Source organism: Gouania willdenowi, chromosome 22 (genome assembly GCF_900634775.1).
Source record: "Gouania willdenowi chromosome 22, fGouWil2.1, whole genome shotgun sequence".
Classification (NCBI taxonomy): Eukaryota; Metazoa; Chordata; class Actinopteri; order Blenniiformes; family Gobiesocidae; genus Gouania; species Gouania willdenowi.
Window position 1 is genome coordinate 9,457,123 of NC_041065.1, and position 23,848 is coordinate 9,480,970.

At 36.6% G+C, this 23,848-nt stretch overlaps 1 protein-coding gene across 1 annotated transcript; it reads right to left on the reverse strand.

Annotated features, from left to right (window-relative positions):
• Window positions 1–1,307: 1,307 nt before the first annotated feature.
• Window positions 1,308–23,848, reverse strand: psen1 (presenilin 1). Its single transcript, XM_028438878.1, has 11 exons — window positions 23,713–23,848; window positions 19,045–19,153; window positions 13,476–13,810; window positions 13,141–13,282; window positions 11,111–11,178; window positions 10,804–11,024; window positions 9,638–9,736; window positions 7,925–8,014; window positions 7,650–7,829; window positions 4,486–4,604; window positions 1,308–2,150 (listed from the first exon to the last, which is right to left on the reverse strand). The coding sequence occupies exons 2-11, from the start codon at window positions 19,078–19,080 to the stop codon at window positions 1,995–1,997; spliced, it is 1,446 nt and encodes a 481-aa protein (XP_028294679.1). The 5' UTR covers window positions 19,081–19,153; window positions 23,713–23,848; the 3' UTR covers window positions 1,308–1,994.

Consider the following 23,848-nt stretch of genomic DNA (forward strand, 5'->3'; position numbering starts at 1 on the left):
GTTATTGCCCTTGTGCCCTTTTTTTTTACTCCGTTCGAGGTATCTTCAAAGGGGACGGCTTTTCTTAGAAACTGTTTAAAATAATTTCTATATTCTGATGTGATAATATTTTCTTATTAATTAATTTTAGTTCTTAGATTTAGGACAAGGTTGTGTTATGACAACCAATCTGGTGGGGGATGTTGATGACTGTCTTGTTTTTTATGGAATCCACCTATAGTTGGCCTGTAAACTTAAGCTTTAGACCAACATGCAGTTTGTGTGTGCGTGTGTGTGTTTTTTGGTCACCAGATCAGAAAGTTTTTTTATTGGCTTTTCAAGTGTGCTGTTTAAATACCAAAAAAAAAAATGCTAAATCACCAACATCGTCAGATTGAAACCACACGTTCTCAAAGATTATGACTTTTCCTTCTTTAAATAAGGACAATGACAGTGATCCACAACAGCTTTAAAAAGAACAGCTTGTTTGGAATGGTTTATTTTATAGAAAAAAAGAACTAATATATTACACAAGCATGTAAAGGACAGAAAAAAGTTAGTCAGTCAACCAACACAATACCTAAAAACAGAGGAAGGAGAACAAAGCCATTCTTCCCTTGGGGATTTATTTTTCTCTGCGTGTGCACGTGGTCTACAATCAGCCTTTTCTGATGCACATCTCTGCGTACCAATCATTTCTAGTTTATGTTTAATGGGACCAGCTGCACTAACAAAGCTCATTCAATATTCCCAAAAGTGTTTACAAATTCAAGTATCAATGGCACTGGATTTACTCCCTAATCCATAAGGACTTGTTCAACAGCTGCCCCCAGGTTTTATTTTAAATGTTCCATCACAAATTTATTCTACGCCCAATGAACAAAAATGATCTACTGCATATTCAGAGAAAACCAGCATGTGTGTTTAATAATAATCATAATAATAATAATAATAACTTAAGTGTTTGGTGTAGCATAGTAGTGAACAGCACCAGGCTGGCATCACGAGGGCAGCTGAAGTCAGAAAGGGTGAGTTTTTGATCTGATGATCACACGTTACCATGGAAACAAAATATGAGTGTCGGTCACAAGAGTGAAAAGCCTGTTTTACAACAACAAAAACAATTGAATTGCCCTTTAGCAAGGCACTGTGCCCCTGACAGCTCTGGCAGAACTGCTCAGGTGTGTGTCATGGTGCATTTTCCCATTCTCAGGTTGTGAGTGTGAGTTTGAACGAAAACTCAAACGAGCAAATTCTTTAATTTTCCTCATGTTCAAAGTCAGCGGCTGTAATCCATCCACATGTTACATCTATGTCTTTTGTGTGTGTGTGTGTGTGTGTGTGTGTGTGTGTGTGTGTGTGTGTGTGTGTGTGTGTGTGTGTGTGTGAAGACAAAAACCATCTACTCATTCCTGACAGCAGCGAAACAAAACAAGTTCCGTTGCTTTAAATTCCACAATTCTATTATCAACGTCATCATCACATTTCTGAGATCAGATTTTATTCTAGGGCAGATGATGGAGATGCACTAGCAAAGATCGTCTGTAAACGGACATTCAATCAAACGCTTTCTCTCTGCTTCACACGGATCACCGAGGTGTCCTTGAGCAAGGCACCTGCTGTAGAGACCGAGTCAGCCTGTAGATGTGAGACGTGTGTGGATGTGAAGAGACAACGTGATGTAAAGGTAAAGCTTCTCTGCTTTTTAAATGAATAAATTGATTCACGGCTGAAAGATCCGTGCCTGAGACTGATGATGACGACGACGACGATCGCTGAAATGATTGAGGACAAAGTTCAAAGTTTCACTTATCTTTGAAACCAAACTAAATAGTTTAATAGTGGCCATGTTGGTGAGTGGCCACCCTTGGTGCCAGAAAGAAAGGCAGAGTGAAAACAACATGTGTCCAGGCTTCATGAGTTCTTAGAAAGGGATGTGGGGGGGGGGCGGCAAAGTCCCCCGGCATCACCTTTTCTTCCCCTGGCTATGAAGAGACTCATAGTGCAGCGTCCTGCTAAATGTAGAACTGGTGCAGGGCCAGTTTGTCCATGAACGGCTGTACTATGTTGTCTGTGGCGAAGTAGAAAACCAGACCAAAAAATATGGAGATGGGCAGAGCTGGGAGGGCTTTCTTGAAGATGGCGAGGAGGAGGAGAGTCAGACACAGGCCCTGGTAATCAAAACACACAAATTACTCACTGGGTACTTAATTATTTTCTGAATCAGTCATTTTATGTACTTGTACTTAAGTAGGTTTTAAAATAAGTAAAGTACTTTGTTACATTTCTACACCCAACCGTTAACGTGTAAATCATAATTTTTTTGTTTTAAAATGATCAACGGACATTGTGAAACTACAAAAAAATATAATGACCAGACAACAATCAAATGCATCACATCATAGACAACCAATCAGATTAAACATAATGCACCACGCCAAAAAGGCAACAAATAATTATCTTCTCAGTTTTAGAGTTCATAATTTTAACTATACTTAGAAACTTATATTTTTTTTTTTTTGACAACCCTTTATTTTATACTGATGCCTTTGTGGAAAATAAATTCAGTTCCAATTGTGATTTAGTCTCTTCCTATTTAAATTTATACATGAATGTTTACTGTATGCAAGGGAACCATGGCAAGACTATTTATTGAGCTACTTTTTATTGTTCTTGAGTATTTTATGTATGACTTACTTGTACTTGAGTATGATTTAAAAACAAGTTACAGCAGTGTTGGGGTCAATTATAATTAAAATCACATAATTCATAATTAATTACAATTATGGCATAATTATAATAGTAATTTTAAAAATCTGTTGCTGTCGTAATCCTAATTAAATTGTAATTGATTTTAGATAATTGACTTTGTAATTGTAATTGCCATGAAAATTCTTTAAAAATTGTCAATTATAATTTAGCGCAAAAGTGGGGAACTATGTTACAGTTCTATGTACAGTTCTACACATATATAGTTACCAATTATTAAAATAAGTTTCATATCAAGCTTTCCCACATTTTACCATTAAAAAAATTGCAATCTTGGGGTATACTGACACAAAAAAAGGCTCAGATTTCTGAACTAAAAATATTAAAAGAGATATTTTCATTGATTAGGAAGCCTAACAAGGTAACCAATAGAAAGGAAAGAAATTAGATGATAGATATTTGTTTCTAGTGTATTTTACAGCTGATTTATGACCTGTTATCATAAGAGATTCTAACAGAAAGCTTACAAAAAAGGAAGATTTTATTAGGCTATTTATTTCAGGCTCAATAATTGTGATTATTTGTAATTGAACTTTAGCAATTAAGAACTTATTGTAATTGACTTTCTGAGGATAAAAAATAATTGTAATTGGAAAAAATGCTGGTCACTGTAATCAAAATTGAGATGTAATTGAACATGTGTAACTGAAAAATGTAATTGACCCCAACAGTGAGTAACAGTACTTCTACTTGAGTAGGATATATCAGTACTCTTTACACCTCTGATCAAAACACAGTGGTAGAACAAAAGGAGAGTTAGTGAATCAAACTAAGTAGAAAGTGTCTATTTGTACGGTTGCCGTACAGAGAAACCCCGGTGCTATTGGTACGGTTACCAAAGTACACGTACGTAGCGTCTTAGGGTTAGGTTATAACCCAATATCGCAACAATTTTTAGGGTAAGGTTTAGTCTTACGCTGCGTTCACACCGGATGCGTAACGAAATGTTTGTGCATCCAGATTACAAACAAAGTCAATGGATAGACGAAATCTTTCCTGTGCGGCGGTGCGGTCTGATCTGCGCGTCAAGTGCATTGGCGTGTGAGTGCGCTCCTGATTTTTCATCATATTCACAAGAGTTGAAAATATCGCACTACTACGACTGTTTCGCATGATGAAAGCCAATCAGTCTTTGTTGACAATGACATCAGGCCATCAACATGGACACCAGTCTGTTCACCCATTCAACCATGGAGTAGAAGCTGTGTGTGACCACCTGGAGCTGTATGACACGGCCTTTATAACCGGGCTCGAACTAGGAAGGATTTGGCGAGGAGGAGAATCAGCGAGGAGCGGGTAGTAGCAGGTAAAAGTTCTCTCTGTAGTTTTCATCTTTGAAAGTCAGCACTGAGCTAGGATAGCATTAGCCGCTAATCACACTGGCTTTTTTCACTGGTGATTTATAATTATGAGAGGAGAAAAAGGAGCGCAGCTCCTCGCTTCAGCAGGCAGTGAAACTCAATGCGTTGGATGTGTTGCTGGCGGGCGGTGCTTTGCTTCAGATGCGCATATGAAGCGAATGGCAGACGCGTCCGGTGCCGCAGCAGACGCATTCGGTGTGAACGCAGCATTAGTCACGTGACCTAAACTGGCCAAATAGGGGCGCTGCGTACGCCAACTAAATCCGCTGTGAGTATGAGGGAAGAACACAGTTAAACAATCCAGTGGTTTCCATATAGCAGTGGATACGACTGAGGTTGTGGTAACACCAAAATAAGCAGCGTCGGTCTAACTCACAATGAGGATGGCTACGAAGCAGGCCAGCGTGGTGTTCCAGTCTCCGCTGGCTGTGGCCGAGGCCTTGCCCACAAGCATGCTGTAGAAGATGAAGTCTCCGAGACCCAGCTTCACACCCCCTAAGAACACACATCACACATCATGTTCAGGGTGGGGTTCCAGCTCCCACCCCCAAACACACAGAACCTTCTACTCAACTGTAATTACTGTATAAACATGGGATCATCCCACCCCATACTTACTGAAACTTTACGTTAGAGCCCAGTATAGCATGGGCATGAAAACCTAGTATTTGCCATGAATAGTTCCTAAATTTCCCAACCTAAGTTTGGCATTCAGTCACACACTGACATCAAAACATTCCACAATGGTTTACAAGGAGGAAGTGAGAGATGCTGATTAGAGAATCTGACAATTCACTAAGATTAAAATTACAGAACATGGCTTTATATTAACGGAAGAAAAAACTAACAAGCCTATTTTAGTTGTGACAATATTTGGGAGGTTTCTCCTTAACCTGTTAATGTAAGGCTTTAAGATGCAGTAAAAGAGTAAAACTTCTACACACACTGACTGAAAACTAAATAATTACAGATTGAAGCTACAGAGAGATATTTGTGTAAAGCAGGGGTGGGCAACGGTTTTATTTTGAGGAGCACAGCTGGCTTTGAAAAGTGACCGAAGGGCTGCACATCTGTAGAATAGGAGGGAAGTAAGTCAATGTATAGCTTAAAATCAAGGATGTTGGAATGGTAACGGTTAACCATGCGCTAGGGATGCACTGAAAGGAAAATTCTTGGCCGAAACCAAAGATTAGAAAACCAAGGCCGACAACTGAAACACAGATAAAAATTATTCTGCAAATGATCCCATTGCATTTGTGGCTCTGAATGTGTACTAATCTCACTAAAATTAAAACATTGCAATTGTATACATTAATATTAATGCTTCAAAGAATAAATCAATTAAAAAAATGAAAATTCCAACAACGCACAATATGTATGTTTAACTTGACCACATAGGCCCATACATTAAATAATATTGTACACTAGTAGTGCACCGATTGCAATTTTCTGGCTGATCACCAATTTTTTTAAAAGCCTGACCGGCCGATACCGATATTGGCTGATCCCGATTTATTTTCATAACTGACATCATGCACCTTGAATGTTCCAATCTTATTTTATTGTAAAAAATTACAAATGTGAAACAATACAAATGCGTTGTTTTAACTGCACATGAGGTACTTATCTCAAATATAAATTAAAAATTTAGAACATTGCTGTCCAAAATACTAAATTATATCAGCTCCTTTAGTCTTTGATTTTTCACATTTTAAAAACTAAATAAACGTGTCCAACAGGATACACTGCAGACGTGTTAGGAGCTCTTTGACTAAAATAAAGTGTACAGCAGTATTTAGTTTTACAAATCACAGGGTTTGGGGTAGATGATAAATAAAATAATAAGGACAAACTAACAAAACATCTTAAACTACCAATAAAGTCTCCTGAGTTTTAAGTTTCCAATAGAGCAAAAATAAAAAATGTCAAAATGCAGCAGCTTTGTGGATATTTAAATATAAATATATCAATCTAAATATAACTTGCAACAGCTGACAGGACAAAAGCTAAAAGTCCAACATTCTACAGAAATAATGAAGTGTATCATGTGTAACATTTTCATAAGTCAAAAGGTAATGACAGAATGAACACGACACAGGTGTTCTCACACTTATTACAGTCACTTATACATTAGTGGAAGGTTTTTATTCACATCATGAACTCCATCATTTTCCTCGTAGTAGCTTTGCTCTTTTCACTGACAAGCGCTCTCAGCGGACCTCTGGCTCTGTATACCGCAAGCCATAGCTTTAGCATTAGCTTGATTTCTAGCCTCAAATGTTGCACACTGAGCGGTGTGGTGGTTTATTAAATGGTGAATGAGGTAGCGTTTTGTTTGCAGCTCCACCAAGGCTTATTTCCGCATTACAGGAATTACAAATTTCAATCCTTTGCCATCTTTTTATGTGTAAAACTGCCGACATGCTAAGCTAACCGTGCTGTTGTTGTTATCCTGTGTAGCAGAGGCATGCGCAGCAAGCACATGCACACATGACCTGGTGGGTGGGTCTGTCAGTCAACTCACAACAGAAGAGGACAGTGGCTGACTTTATGACCCACTTTGAGACGTTTGCAGAGGTAGAAAAGATTGGTTTGATATGCAAGGATCGTGTACAATAAGGCCGGCCATATTGTACACGCCTAGAAATAACTGAGCTTCTGAAAAAGAGTCAACTCTCATTAAAACACAAAGTGCATTTAAGTTCTTGATGAAGAGCAGCTTCTCTGCTTTATTACAGTGACTCTGAAAGCTCTGCCTCTCCAAGTATGTTCTTGGAGAAGCACACATGATCTTTAGAACGCAGACTAAGTATAGTCGTGATGTAATGAAGAGGATCTCAGTGAAACGTGCGCAGACAGACTGTGCATCAGAAGCATGAATCTGGTTTCAGCCATGCGTCACAAGTAATTTAGTCCTAACAGAACTTATGGTGTTACATTTAAAGACAAACGATGACGATGATGATGATGATGTGTTGCTTTCAGAGGTTGTTCCCTTTTCCTAGCTACATTTATTAATTATTAGTGTAGTATTATTAGTCTTTATCATCATTTTTGGTATTTCATCCATTTGTTCAAACTCCTCACCATCAATCACAGTATGTGTGATAGGAACAACTAGAAAGGGAGGTCTTACAATGCCACCTAATGGCAGTGATGGTAAACAGACTTGGTTTATAACACAATTTAATCACCAGTGAGGTATAGCCAAAGCATTTCAAAACATTAGCCACACTCACTCACTCTGTAACTGTTCCATGTGTCACACTGAATAAATACTGTGATTCTACTGCCATCATTCATGGTACAATTTACTAGTTATTCCATACTGGTTTTAGGTGAACAGAAAAATCAAAACACTAAGTGAATATTAATGTCAATGGTTGGACAGATGGTTAGTGGTAGGTCGATGACATCATTTCCTGAGATTGTTATTGATGTGAAAACAAAAAGGAACTGAATAACACGAAAGGAAAGAATAACTTTTCTACAGGAAAAGATGAAGTGGATTCATCATCAGCTTTGAAAAGCAGCACTCACGTTCTTCATCATCGTCATCTTCAACAGGAGGCCGCGCTGAAGGCATCTGCTGGATCTCCCGGCGGGTCTCGTCAGTGGACTGGAGGGGGCCCAGCTGGTGCTGCTGCTGGTTAACCCAGTTTGGACTGAAGCCTCCATCATCCTGTGATGGGATTGATGGCTCTGGAGTCGCAACTGGAGCTGATGGGAGTTAAAGAGAGAATGAAGAAGAATTTGGAGTAATTAAAGCAGTGATGTGCATTGTAGTGTGCACTGTAGTGTGCACTCTAACTCACCTTGTTGAGTCTCTTGAGGAGGAGCTGCTTCTCTAGAGTTCCTCTTTGGCCTGTCGGTGTCAGCCATGTTGACCAGCCACACCATAGTAGCTGTGGAAGATGTCAGAAGGTCAAAATGCAAGAACAAATATGTGTTTGTGTCAATTAATCTCAACAAATTGGCATTTTGTTAAATGTTGAATGGCCCTGTTTGAATGTGTGACAAGTTAAAACTGGATCAACAAAAGAAAAAAGCTTAAAACCCTTAAAATCATTTTAGTATTGCTTTGTGATCTCTGATATGTTGACATGTCATGGCGATATCTGTTTTTTTTAAGGTTATATGCAGAGTGACTTTTTCTGACATGACAAATGTTATTGTTCCCTAGACAGTTGGTAAATGGAAAAGAAACCTAAGCATTGATATTTTGTAGCTTGTAGATAAATATAGTCGGGATGTTGCTAACGCTATAACGCGAGTTATTAGTTAATAGTACTGAGTTGTGAGCTAATAGTACTGAGTTGTGAGCTAATAGTACTGAGTTATTAGTTAATACTACTGAGTTATTAGTTAATACTACTGAGTTATTAGTTAATACTACTGAGTTATTAGTTAATACTTCTGAGTTATTAGTTAATAGTACTGAGTAATTAGTTAATAGTACTGAGTTATTAGTTAATAGTACTGAGTTATTAGTTAATACTTCTGAGTTATTAGTTAATAGTACTGAGTTATTAGTTAATACTTCTGAGTTATTAGTTAATACTTCTGAGTTATTAGTTAATAGTACTGAGTTATTAGTTAATACTTCTGAGTTATTAGTTAATACTTCTGAGTTATTAGTTAATAGTACTGGGTTATTAGTTAATAGTACTGAGTTATTAGTTAATACTTCTGAGTAATTAGTTAATAGTACTGAGTTATTAGTTAATAGTACCGAGTTATTAGTTAATAGTACTGAGTTATTAGTTAATAGTACTGAGTTATTAGTTAATAGTACTGAGTTATTAGTTAATACTTCTGAGTTATTAGTTAATAGTACTGAGTTATTAGTTAATACTACTGAGTTATTAGTTAATACTACTGAGTTATTAGTTAATACTTCTGAGTTATTAGTTAATAGTACTGAGTTATTAGTTAATAGTACTGAGTTATTAGTTAATACTTCTGAGTTATTAGTTAATACTACTGAGTTATTAGTTAATACTACTGAGTTATTAGTTAATACTTCTGAGTTATTAGTTAATAGTACTGAGTTATTAGTTAATAGTACTGAGTTATTAGTTAATAGTACTGAGTTATTAGTTAATACTTCTGAGTTATTAGTTAATAGTACCGAGTTATTAGTTAATAGTACTGAGTTATTAGTTAATAGTACTGAGTTATTAGTTAATACTTCTGAGTTATTAGTTAATACTTCTGAGTTATTAGTTAATACTACTGAGTTATTAGTTAATAGTACTGAGTTATTAGTTAATAGTACTGAGTTATTAGTTAATAGCACTGAGTTATTAGTTAATAGCACTGAGTTATTAGTTAATAGTACTGAGATACGCACAGCTAAAATCGTGATTCAGACTTTGCCTTTATTTTAATTAAAATAAACAACTACCTTTCTTTCTTTAATTTGCAACGTTTTTTTCTAGGGAGGGAACATTGGTTTAAATCTGATGATCACTGAGAACTACTGTTGGAAGGTGATGCTGCTCCTGTGTATCAGGTGATATTCTTACAGGAGTAGATGAGCGCTGGAAATATGGGTTCATTTCTCTCCTGTGCCGTCTCCACCAGGATCCTCAGAGGCCCTTTAGGACAGAGAACAGCCAGCAGATCTGTGGGTGGAGAAGAGATGGAGGGTGGATGGAAGCCGTCAGTCATAATGAAAATAGAATGTTGAGTAACATCTGTGATAATAACTGTAGACATGTTCTGATCCTAAAAGAATGATTAGGATATAAAAACAAGTGAGCGCTCTACAAACGGCAGTGAGTCCAAGTGACTGAAACTATACCCTTAGTTATACAAACGATGTTTCACATGAACAGAAAACAATATAGCGAATGATAGAGAAAATAAAACAATAAAAAGTTAAAGCGCTTTCAGAATATCTGGACTTTTGCTAACTTTATAACATCAAGTTCAAGCAAGAAGTCAAATACTGTATTTAAAATGTGGGGAACACTTTACAATAAGGGTCCCTTAATTAACATTAGTTAATGCATTATTAAGCATTAATTACCGGCAACAATTTAATATGTTATTAATTATTATAATGTATTACCAAACATTAACGTGTCAGTTCATGTATTAATAAGCAGTTAAATAATGTCTACTGCACAAAGCATGTATGCATTACTTATTATCAATTGATACATTGGTAAAACTTAATACCGTCTGGTGATCATTTACTTATGGTGTTTATTATTAAGTAGTGTTATTTATACTGTATATTAACAAACGTGGCTATGATGCAGGGATGGAGGCTGTTCTCAGAATAATTTCTGTTATCTGACATACTTGCACACAATGATTACCGTGAATTAGAAACATTAATTATGGATGTTTTATAAGTTTTAGCTAAAATAAATATCCAGAGAATTGTATATGAATGAATGTACAAGTCACTGATAAGGCAAATGCTCACAAAATGCTCTCACATGTACCATAATAAGAGAATTGCACCTTTGCCTCATTGTTAAGCTGATTTTTAGCTTTTGTTAAAATAAAATAAAATGTAAACTTTTGTTGCCAGCTGTTTTTCTTCTACACAATATTGCACCTCTTTTAAACAGATTGATGACCGTGATAAACGATCTACTATGATGTGCAGAAATAGCTTCCAACTTTGTGCATTCGTGCTCAAAAGCACAGGGATCAAGAAGTAGCTGAAAGGATTTACCGTAAACAGATATGACTGCTAGGATGAGCCAGGCGGTCCACTCAGGAAGGTACTTAATGAAAACCAGGGCCATGAGGGCACTGATCATGATGAGGTAGGCCTGCTGGAGCCGCAGAGGTCCTTTCCAGTGAATACACATCATGCCCACCACACCAAAGTTCCAGATGATGATTGCCAGGGTGAAATAATCCATGGCCACGTTGTAGGTCTTAAAAACCTCTCTGTTGGAGAGTGTAAAGACTCATATTTAATAGGCTGATCTTTATTAGCATCTGTTTGCTATGTGCCAAATGTGTGTGAAGCTTACTTGAGGTAGATGTAGGAAAAGAAAAAGAGCAGGAGGAGAGAGGAGACGAAGAGCCAGCCTTGGATCACCTGTAGAGAGAAACATCACTTTGGATTAGAATACAGCTCTGATTTAGTTAAACACTGTGAGCATGTGCATTAGGGCTGTAGTCAACCAAAGAATGGTTGGTCGACCAAGACTATGGAACGCGAAGCAATTAGTCACCCCAAAAAAAAAAAAAATGAAAAAGGAGAATGAATGACAGGAGGACGAGGAGAAAGAAAAAGATTTATGATAAGAACCTCATTCAAGCTTTGACCAGAACCTGATAAAACAAAAGTGAAACCTACAGGTCCAACAGATGTTAGGTACTTATATCTGTGCCCGACAATTAAAAACAATTTTTTCGTTTGTTTTAGTAGTAAGCCTGCTTTTATTAACAGACATCTGTTAATGTCAACATCAGATCAGCACACGGGGAGACAAAAGCAGGTCAAACATAAGCCCTGTGGCGCCAGAGATAGCACTGGATCTATTTACTTATTTTATGTATCAAATATACGGATAATCAATGTTCTTGTGCAGAAAAAGGATTGATTCAATAGTGGATGCTTGTGCTTCATACCCGTCTTAATTCCTTCCCTTTCTGCTCTGAGGACAGCGAACAGCGTTGTCAGCTGAAGCGTAACACTTTTTTTTTTTTTGCAGTGCAGCACGCTCTCACTTACACAGCTGTTGCTAAACATGATTCTATGTGATATTTATTCCTAATCATCTATATAAGTGCATTGCATTTTTTTTTTTTTTAAATGGTATTGAAACTGATACCATTGCTGGTCGACCAATTAAATTTTGGTCGACAACAACGGTATCGGCCAATTAGTCGACTAAACGACCTAAGTTGGCAGCCCTAATGTCTATTTTTATTGGAAAAAAAACAGAAGAGAAAAAAACAGACTTGGAAAAGGAATGTTCAACAAATTATTTTTTTCTTTTAAAACCTGATTCCAGGCTAGGCTGTTAGCATTGGAGGAACCAATCCAAGCTGAGAAAAACAATGTGTCAATGAACTTTACATTTATCTTATTCATAGCCCCAATGATCATCTAAACAATATCCACAGTGTCATGTTACCATAGTAATGACTAAGCTAATAGCCTTTTTAAAGTGACCAGTAAATTAGGTCACTTGGTAACAGTGTCATGTTACCATAGTAATGACTAAGCTAATAGCCTTTTTAAAGTGACCAGTAAATTAGGAAATGCAACTGTTATCATATCAGCTGTGTATAATATCTACAGAGGGAGGAAGTCAAATAAGGTCTGCAGCAAATATCTTATTTAAACATTACAGTAGTCACACCTATGAAAGTAATAAAATACTTAGAGGGTTTTTATGGGCACCGTGGTGCTAATTTATTATTTTCCTTATCTGTCATAAATAAGTACAAAGATAAAAACTTTAAAATGCATGAGAAATTTAATTCTTGTAATTGAAAAGAAGATGTAGTAAAGACCAACACCCCTAAACTGTATTTGATACCTACTGAGTTGGGTTAACACAATCCTCCCCACAGCTTCTAATTTCCAGAATCAAATGCAGTGCCCTGCAGTACAAATTAAAATGCACATACAGTGCATGTGCACCTGAAAATGAATGTTTCAATGCTTTGGTTAAAAGAGGCAGTGAAAATTAAATCCAGTATTTTTTTTTTATTAACGCACTATTAGAAGTGAGTGGGCAGGAATTACTTTTATTGAACTTGCAAAATGTAAAACATTCCCTGATATCAGACTTAGCATAAAAGTAAACAGATGCAGAGATGCAGCTACACAATACAAACGGTGCATCTCATGTTGACTTAAAAAGTTACTTAATTTGGCATAACAAATTAAAATATATTCTAATAACTGATGAGATGAAATTTTGCATTAACCATTATTGTCCAATGTAGCCTGTTATTTTAAGTGCTATGAAATGTGACACAGCATTGTGTTGTTTTTAAACGCAGCTCTGAGCGTGCATTGTGTGATAGTGATGGATGTGTTTACCTTGTAGCAGCGGTACTTGTACAGCAGCACCAGCACCAGAGTCATGAAGATGATCACAGTGATCATGATGGTGGCGTTCAGTATGGAGTTCACTGCTCGCTCCCCAACGGTGTCTGTGTCTTCAGGGAATGGTGTATAGATTCTACAGGGAAAGAATGGGGGGTTTGTTACCACAAACTAACATTAAACAGTTCTGTATGCATCACTGTTAAAACAATAAAGAAGAATTGCATTATTAGCCATAACTGCTGCCTGTCATTGTACCAATATATTGTGTTAGCTCCCCCTAGTGTTAGCATTACTGTATTATTTGAACATGAGGTCCAAACACTCACAGTCTCTGGCCATCATTCTGTGTGTAGAAGCTGACGGACTTTATGGTCGCCACAACAACCACCATGCAGAGCGTCACAGGAACAAAGAGCATGATGACGTGCTTGGCCCCATATTTTAAGGTAATCTCCTCATCCTCGTCCTCTTCGGCCTCCACCACCTGTGGCGGGGGAGCGGCTGGGGGCAGACCGTTCTGTTCAGGGCTGCTGGCATTCCCATCTGCACCTGCACCTCCGCCATTGCCTGCACCTCCTCCTCCCCTGGACCGTACCCTAGTCCCTCCTGCCTCTTGAGGCTGCTGAGGTGGTCCTGGGGTTGTGGTCATCTCTGATTGGTCCTGTTGAGTGAAAACACAATGTTGATGACGCCTATTGTTTGTGTGTTTTCAGAACATTTATATTCCAGTAAAAACTGATGAAGTACAAAGTAAGTAACCACAACCACACATTTTCTTTTAATAACTACTTCAAGATTATATTAATATCTAAATAACAAACTACACTTTTACGTCTTCAATTATCCATGTTCAATTACAACTCAATTATGATTATGGTTTCCAATTAAATTTAAATTTAAATTATTATTTTTTTCCTGGAAGTCAATTACAATACCATTCCCAATTACTAAAATTCAAATTCAATTAATGACAATTACTGAGTCTTTAACAAATAAGCCCATAAAATGTAACCTTCCTCTTCTGTTAGCAACTACCATCTAATTTCTTTTTCATCTCTTGGTTACCTTGTTAGTAGACACGCACCGGATATTCGGCCACCGAATATATTTGGCCGAATATTGCAAAAAAAAAAGCAACATTCGGGCTTCGGTTTGGTGAGTTAAAAGCAAGGCAGAATAGTAGCGTGACACAATCAAACAACGTGCAGTGATTTAGAGTCGGAAAAGTGTGCGCGCGTTGCAGCAGAACCAGAGCAGCAGCAGCAACAGCTCCTCCTTTCAATACACAAGCAAAGCCAGACGCTCTCCTTTCCATTTACCGTTCTCCGTTGTCTGTCACCGCGTAAAAGTTGGAAACCGTCCAATTCACAAATTCGTAAATATCCCCATTGTTTTCCTCCTTACACAACACCGGGTCTCGCTGCATCGGCTGGTGTAGCATTAGCACGGAGTGCTAACAGCTGATGTGTGTAAACAATGGGTCCGTGGCTCCAAGCAGTGACTACCAACACGATCGGCAGCAGAAAAAGGAGTGCAGTTTGGGCGTCCAGTAGTGCAGTTTGCATTTACATATATGACAATAAAGTACAATATATTCTGTATTAAACTGCAGTGTTGTTTTAGCTGTTAGATAGTTGGAGAGGGAGGAGCTCACATTCTAGGTGACGTCATCTACCAACATGGGCAAAATCCAACTGTCCCGTTTTGAGCTGACTTTGTTTTTTACTAAATGTGGAATAACAAGGAAGGGAGGAAACAGAACTTTTTCAACTATGTCCCTCTGAATGAGGCTAAAGGGATGTATATTACTCTAGAAAAACCATTAGAAAGTGATTTTCTTTTTATCAGACCTCCCCTTTAATTCACTTTAGTTTTTTTGGAATGCATGTTTTGTTTTATTTGAATCAATGGTTAATATAAATGAAAAACTTTGCTGTGCTTTTTTTGAAAAGCAAAAGCTACTGGAATATTTAAAAAATGTCAGAATATTCAATAAACATTTACTTTCTTTAAAAAAACATGTCTAAAAATGTATTCTAGGCTATTTATTCACTATTAAAAAAAATAGTGAAAAACTTAACAATCGCATTTGATATTTGGCCAAGCGTTTATATTATATTCGGCTTCGGCCACAAATTTTCATTTTGGTGCATCCCTACTTGATAGACTTCTTTATCCATGAAAATATTGGTATTAATATTTTTTGTGTGGGCGTCTGAGCTCAGTATACCCCTAGGCCTAGATGTTTTATGTTGTGCAACCTTTTCACAAGAACTATGCATGTTTTTTCTTGCAAAAAATAATTATTATCTGATACCAATACTTAGATCTGGACATTAACCAGGCTGCATTGTGAGCTTTTCCACAGGCTGCTGCAGCGTGAACATGACAGTGAATAGACCGACCTGTCAAACATACGAGTGTGTTCTACATGTGGGCAACGTAATGAAATAATTTAACAAATGTCATTTTGAATCAGGGAACATCAGCTGAGAGGAGAAGCTTTAAGCACCGCAAGCTGACGCACCTAAGCCACACACACACACACACACACCCTGTGTGGTAAAGACGCAAGTGTTTAAAAACCTGTTCGTGCAGGTGAACACTCGCATTGTGTCTGAGATCGGCACTGGACTTTGCCTGAGATGGAAAACACTTTCTTCCAAAGAGCAAAGTCATTTTTTCTAATCCCTTATCATACTGTCGATATCGATGGGCATTAACGAGTCCGAGTATAATAGGCAGGTATCGGCCCAACACCAGTATCAGCCTCATCTCTAATATTTATTATATTGCATTATATTGTGACTGTCACCACTCACCAGCCCTCCCTGAGGAGGGATGAGCTAAATTATATTTGGGAAAAAGATGGAAATAGAGAGGGCAGTATTAATTAGTGTGTGAGTGTGTGTGATTCAGAATTAAATTTGCATTAGAAATAACTGTTTACAAGGTCAGTTTTGAAGAGGATTTAACTTTTATTCTCCAAATTCCATTTTATTTTTCCCCAAATTCCTTTTTTTCCACTTTAATTTTTTAAATTCGGTTTGTTTTGGTTGTTTTTAATATCATTTTTTTAAAGAAAATATTAGTTTTTAGCTCCTGTGAGGAAACAAAATAAATACTAATAAATAAAAATAAACTCAATTAAAAGGTAGATATAAGTTGTAGTGACATGGATTATTCTGACTGCTCCTTTTTAATTATTTATGTCATATAAAGATGTATGAGAACAGCATTGATGTAACCTGATTTCCTCTCAGGGATCAATGATTTACTGAATCTGATCAGGTTTAATGATTATGTTTTGATCAACTTAGTTTAAATTATCCTATCTTCTGTAGCTCTGATAAGATGTTGTTAGAACGTAACATTCTAATACTGTTGCTCCAACTGACTTTTATTTTGTAAACCGGAAGTTGCCACTAAAACGGTTGTACTTGAGGGAGCTTGCTGACTGTGAATGTGAACCTACGAGGCAAGGACTAAAGGCTGGAATAAAAAGAACTAAAAGACAACACAAACTGAGTTATTCTCAGTAAGGATGGGCGATATGGACTAAAAAAAATTATCCCGATAATTTCTGGTATTTAACACGATAACAATAAACATCACGATAAATAAAAATATATAAATAAATAAAACAGTCCCCAACTTAAAGTATAAACAGGTTCCTTACAAACACAAATAAATGTTAATACATCAACAATGGACACATTAAAACATTTTATGAATATATTAGTGCATGTGGATTACTATTAGTGTTATTGTATGTAATTCATTTATTTCCTCACTTAAAATGAAATTATTTTCTTAAAAAAAAAAAAAAGAAAAAAGAAAAAAGCACATCACAAGCACAAATAACTCCATTAGTGTTTTTACTGCTGCTGAATCTTGTTTCATTTATCTGATAATGAGTTACATAAAGTCATGATTGATAAATTACTCTCTGATTTCCTATAATTAAACTAGATCAAGCTGATGATTTAATCATTCAGTATATTTTGGTGTGATAATCTCAATAGTTACATTAGTCTAATGGGACCAGCTTTGTCTGTGAACACGTGAAACATAATTAAAAAAGATTGTGTTTCACAAGTTTGGATGGATTAATAGTGACATTATTATTTATGCTAACATTTATTTCAACGTGTGACATGTTTCGCTTTTATACTTCCATACAAATGTTAAATCTGACCATAAACAAATGTGTGGTTGTATGCGGTTTTATGACAGAAAGGCGTGTTTTTTATTTGGTCTGTTCCTTATATGAAGTGGTTAGCATTAGCTGTTAGCCCAGTGTGTCGGTGGGTTAGCTTAGCATAGTCAGCTTTAGCTGAGTTTCCAGTTCATAATCATTGCTGCGGGTTCATCTCTGTCCCCGTGTTTGTGGAACTTTGGGTGGATCAGACGGAGGAACTTGGATTGGTTGACTTTGTTAGATGGTTGTCTGGTCTGAACCAAGTAGCGGTCCAAAGCTGATCACGTTTTCACGGAGCACCGCTGCGCAACACAAAAAACGGGCGAAGCTTCACAGGCACAGCAAAGTTAAATGGGCACGGGTGACTGTAGTTAGGAGTTAGTGATGATTTGCGTTGCTTTTTGGAGGGTGTTTGTCGTCGTTTAAGATGAGTTTAATGCAGCCAGGACAGGAGGGGGGAGAGCGGTGCACCTAGTAAGCAGTCCCCGGAAACATTTCCCCATAACAAAACGTTCTTTGTCACACGGTGACGGAGTTTCATCCCAATTTTGTCCATTTCCGTGTTTAACCGTTTTCATTGGTCGATTCCGTCATTCCGTCCGTGATTTCGTTAACGCAGATTTTATAGGGCCCTATAAATGTCCCTGACGTCCCACTTTCAAACAACCTCATTTGGCCATCCATGAAAAAGCTACTAAACCTCCAACTTTTCTATAGCAATACATACTTCCTACAGGCACTGCACTAGTTCCACTAAAACATAAGAGCGAGTAGAAAAACGTAATGTCTCGCAGAGTGATGTCATATAACAGGAACATCATAAACAAATCAGAACAAATATGTCATCAAGCGAACCACTTCCTTCCAAAGAAACACCAGAAATCATGGTAAGAATGAAGTAAAAACACTAGTTAAATATCAAATATGTAACTGCCAACATCCTATGGGATTCCCAATCCCACAATGCAATGCACAAAACATTTCCAAAGTTTAGGTCACATGACCATTTGTCAACAAGCTGATTGAGTTTGAGTCAAAAACAATGGCAATTTTAACCTTAACCATTTGTTTGAGTGAATTCTCACGTTTTTTGGAAGAAATACCTTTGATTTATTGACCTATGAGGCCTAAACTATGTCTTTATCTAGGTTATATAAAACTGTTGGGCATCGTCCCCAGCAGATTTAAATAATAAACAATCAAGCCAAAAAATTAGGACGTCCAATCTCTGCACCTGATCACTTTAAGACTTACACTGACCTTGGCAGTACTTTACTACTGGTGCAAGATAAAACTCTGAGAGATATGTAGGTTCCCAGAGATATGTTGCAAACTGTTATGAGTCAATAAAACCACAACATTGACAAAACAGGGCTGTGCAGCAGCAGCACAAACTGTTGGGGTGAAAGTTACAGTAACTCTTATTGTATGAATGTGTCTCACAAAGTTGCAAATGCATGCTCACTCTTTCAAAAGTGCAAATAGTATTTGATCATAGCTACGCATCACAAGTAACTAGGATATACAATCTCATCTGGGTAGTTTTCCAGCATTAAAGGAAGAATGACCCACAGGACATTGCATCACAAGTGACTAATAGTCTTGCCAGTAAAACACTGTGTTGTACAGTTAGGTAATCATTACCAGGTATATTCGCATGAGAAGTCAAACAGCTGACATATTTTCATACTCACCATATTGTTTTCAACATCCTCTGCGTTGTGTGCCATGGTTGGCTTGACGAACTGTTGCCCTCACATGCAGTATGAGACACTTGACAGGTTGTTGTGACAGTTTGAGGCCCTAAAAACAAAAGATTTCATTGGTCACAACATAGCACACAGTCATGGAATTTCAATGCTCTAGATCATCTGGTATAATAACAGTTAGGGCTGGGTCGATACCATTTTGTCACGATTCAATTTTAATCCAGATTCTTAAGTGCCGATTTGATTTAAATTGTGATTCTGTATTGCGATTCTACAATGGCGATTATCACAATTTTTTTTTTCCTCATCCAAACATTAGTTGAATCCTTCACTCCTAGAAATATGTCACAGTTCCAAAAAACAATGCACATCACATCACATTCAGTCATTTACTGATTGATTATTATTTCAACTGAAATAAATAATGAAAAAAACCTCCTTTAGAAAGAAGGTAAACTAAGTATGTACAAAACAACAAATTTGTACTGAACTTTTTGAAGTTGGTCAACTGATACTGTTAATGTTCATCAAGCTAGTGTTTGGGGGTGTCAAGGTTTTTATGTAGGAACAGAAGCTGGTCAACATGCTCAGTAGTTAAACTGCCACTCAGCGGTTGATGCGGAAAATGTGAAAAATATCAATTAAATATCGAAAAAATAAATAAATAAACAAAAAGACAGTCATCAAAATCCCCCGCCAGATTGGTTGTCATTATAACTCACAACTTTTTCCTAAATGTCCTAAATCTAAGAACTTAGATATATAAAATTACTATCTTAAACGGTTTCTAAGAAAAGCTGTCCTCTGTGAAGTTACCTCGAACTGAGTTAAAAAAAAAACGAAACAAGGGCAATAACTCCAGAAAAAATGCGCTTTTCATTTTCGAACTCCATCAAGGTACTGATATCCTGAAGCCACACACTGAATTTGGTTATCCTATCTTGAACAGTTTCTGAGAAAGGCTGTCCCCTTTAACTCAGACGGTCGGACGGACACACATTTCTGGGAAGAAAAATCAATTTTTAAAATCGGCACCCAAAAAATTGCGATACCGTAAAATCTATTATTTTTTTTTTCCCCACTCTCCTTAACTCACTCAGTGCCAATCATTTGAAATCCAAACGCTCAGTGCTATTGACAAGAAAACATTTACTTTTTTCAAGAAGATTACTAAAACACACCCTGGCGGAGGTCCCTCATCAATATCTAAGCTGTAGTGTGATGTAGTGACCAACTGGTGCCCTGAAGGTGGCAGCAGCACACCTTTGGATAACAGATTAGCTACTGATAATACCTTAGCTAAGGAGGAAGAAGCAGGAACGAGGGAGATTATGGTGCTAAGGAGTGATATTGTGAAGTATTCAGCAGCTCACAGCACCACATACTAACACAGAACATGTGGACCTGAGTGGATTATTGATAATGTTGATTATTGATAATGTTGCAATCGTGAGATAAAACTATCAACTAACCGGGCCAAACAGGTCATCTCTGTGTGTCGGGAGGAAGAGGAAGTCTGTGTGATTGACGGGGGAAGCAGATACAAAATACAGTAAACAAAACATTCAACTGTGAGCCAGATAGCTAAATAATAATAATTTTGCCAACAAAAGCCTCATCTCAGTGGTGTTGTTTTTTTTTCATAAGGAAACCAATGTTCAGAATGTTATAGTTTTCAATAAAGCAAAAAAATAAATAGGTTCAAAGTCATTGACAGATTTTTTTTTTTTTTAGAAAAACGCTGTTTTCTCAGTTTTTTGCTCTGAAACTGGTGATTTGTGTAAAACTTGCTCTATTCAACGGCTGTTTGCAAAAGAACTAAAAAAGCTACACATTTTTTTTCTGGTGAAAGTACAAACTTTAATCTTTCAGAATCTGGTGTCAGATTTCAGATTGTCATAGTACATAATATTCTTTGGGTCTTTAAAAATCAGTCAAAATGCTCTAAAAGGGCTGGCACTGAGGGAGGTAGAAATTCTGAAAATGGCTGGCACTGAATGAGTAAATTACAGTATAATTTAAATACATATTGTAGATATATGTAGACTGTAAACATATTTATCAAAAATAAAGTTGACACTGATGAGTCAGTCTCAGGGGTTTGGAAGGGGTCAAGAACTCAAGATGTAAAAATGTATTAACCTAATTAAAATACATTTCCATGGCAAATTAGTTTATTAAAACATAATTTATGAGCATACTAAATTACATTTTAAATATTTATTAATTAAAATTGACAGTATTTTGAACAAAGCAACGAAAAATATTTCCAGACTTATGTGTCCTAGTAAAACATATACTTGTGTTTTGAATTAATCATGTCTAATTAGAGCTGGGCGATATATCGAATATACTCGATATATCGCAGCTTGTAGTCTGTGCGGTGTTGAAAATGACAATACCGTTAAACTCGCGGACTTTTTTTTTGATTTTTTTTTTTTTTTTTTGAAATGTCATCTTAATGACAACATGCACAAAAGGGCACTATTTGTTTTAAAATATTGTAGTGGCATTATGTACAAAAAGTGCACTTTAATTTTGTGTTTTGAAATGCCATGTGAGTTGCATCCTGCACTAATGTCTTGTTTTGAAATGTCTCTGTGACAATTTTGCACAGAACGTGCACTTTCTGTTGACAATTTTATGTTTGAGCCACTCACTGTTTAATAAATACAGTTATGTCAACTTTGACTTAGTTGTGATATCCCCTTTTTTGCATGAAAGTTTAAAATTGGCATATATTAATGCAGTATGATCAAGAATGTTTTAATGTAGACATATAGAATCATCATACTGGTGTGATTTTGTGCATCAAAGTGTTAATTCAAGGGTAATGCAAAATATCGAGATATATATCGTGTATCGTGACATGGCCTAAAAATATCGCGGTATTTATAAAAGGCCATATCGCCCAGCCCTACACCGGATTATAAGGCGCACTATCAATGAATGGGTCTGACTGGGTCTATTTTCATACATAAGGAACACCTGACTATAAGGCGCACCAGTTTGTTATTATTATTATTATTATTATTATTATTATTAAGACGCATTAAGCGAAACAAAATAGTCAGATAAGTCGAACTTTATTCAACTCATTAACAATAACTCTCAACATTGTTCAGGTTTAACACATAAAATACAGAACAATACACTCACTTTTTCAGTTCAGTATGTTAAAGCACAGTACTGGTACATATCACTCCACGAGGCGCCTGACTATGGTAGCCCTAAAGCCTCAAAAATCCATCAAGCAGTGCAGCTTCATAGTTTACCAAAGTTGTACTAAAACATTTTGACATATTAATTTCATACAAAAGGCGCACCTGATTATAAGACTCACTGACGATTTTTGAGAAAATTGAAGGATTTTAAGTGCGCCTTATAGTCCGAAAAAGGCGTACATAAAAAGGTAACATTAAACATTAAATTATCCACCAATCAAACCAAGAGATACATTTTCCTAAAACAGACTTCAGCATGGGGAAATTACATTTTTGACTGTTTATTTACAAACCATTATTAATAGCAATGGGTTTGTTTGGTGTATTTTTTACTATTGGGATGCAACTGCTAACAGCACCACTGTTTTGCCAGAGTAGTAGTACAGTAATACAGTAGTAGTAGTACAGTAGTCAAAATGCACAACTATAACCATTTTCCGAAAGTAGGTAAGTATATAGTAAAAATTTAAAAATACAAAATATACAATACAATTTTCAGTATTTCAGTTACTTTTTTCCTTAAATAAATACTATTAACCCATTTTTTATTGCTTAAAATTGTATGTTAAATTACGCTGTATAGATCTTTACATTTCAAATCACTCCATCCTGAAACATACATTTCAATTTTTATCTTTGATGGCAGATTGTCACACTCAAATCTCCCAAAATTAAATCAGCAATAACTCAGCAGGTGATTTCAGATCCTATAAATGTGTATTACTATTTCCCAATGGAAGTTTATTTATAGCCTGCTAATCAGTTCAGCCAATTATCACATTTTGTGCAGAAAATCATAGTAAAGGGAATGCATTAAATGACACAATGACAGAAAATACACAAAAGGACAACAAAATGACAGTGTAAAGACGACAAAGTACACAAAATTACTCCAAAATCACATGATAGGACAAGAAAAACATATAATGGGCAACAAAAACACACAAAAGAACAAAAATATACAACAATGCCCATCCCAGATCAGTGCCTGCTAGTATACAGGAAAACACATCCTACTCAGTCAGTAACTTACTATTAATGGATGAAAACATGTATAAACGTTTAAGTCCATAAATGAACCATGTGAGTGGATGTAGATTGGAATGAAACACCACATGTATTATTGCATTTCTATTCTATTCAACGATCACGTTTCTGATTGAAGAACCTATATAATGGAGTAATTAGCAATACATTTTTACATTCACAGGAAACGTGAACAAAGCTGAAAAATGAGGTATTGTGGTGATTGTAGTGTCATTGTAATAATCACAGTAGCAGCAGTGAGCAGCTAATAGCTAGTCACCGTTAGCCACTCCCGTGCTGTGAAACACAGGCGGCCGCGCGCAGCGGCTAATGCTTTGCTAGCTTTCACAGCTTCTGCTAAATGTTGTTCAGTAAAAGCTAAATATTACATGGTGAAACTCACCTGCTGCATACACAGGCCAACCTCCTAGAATTATTCAGTGGAGCAGGTTGGAAGTCCGGGTACTTTCACTCTTTGTTGTTCCTGACTTCCTTGTCGCTCCCGCCCCGCCGCCGCTGACAACTACTTCCTGTTCATG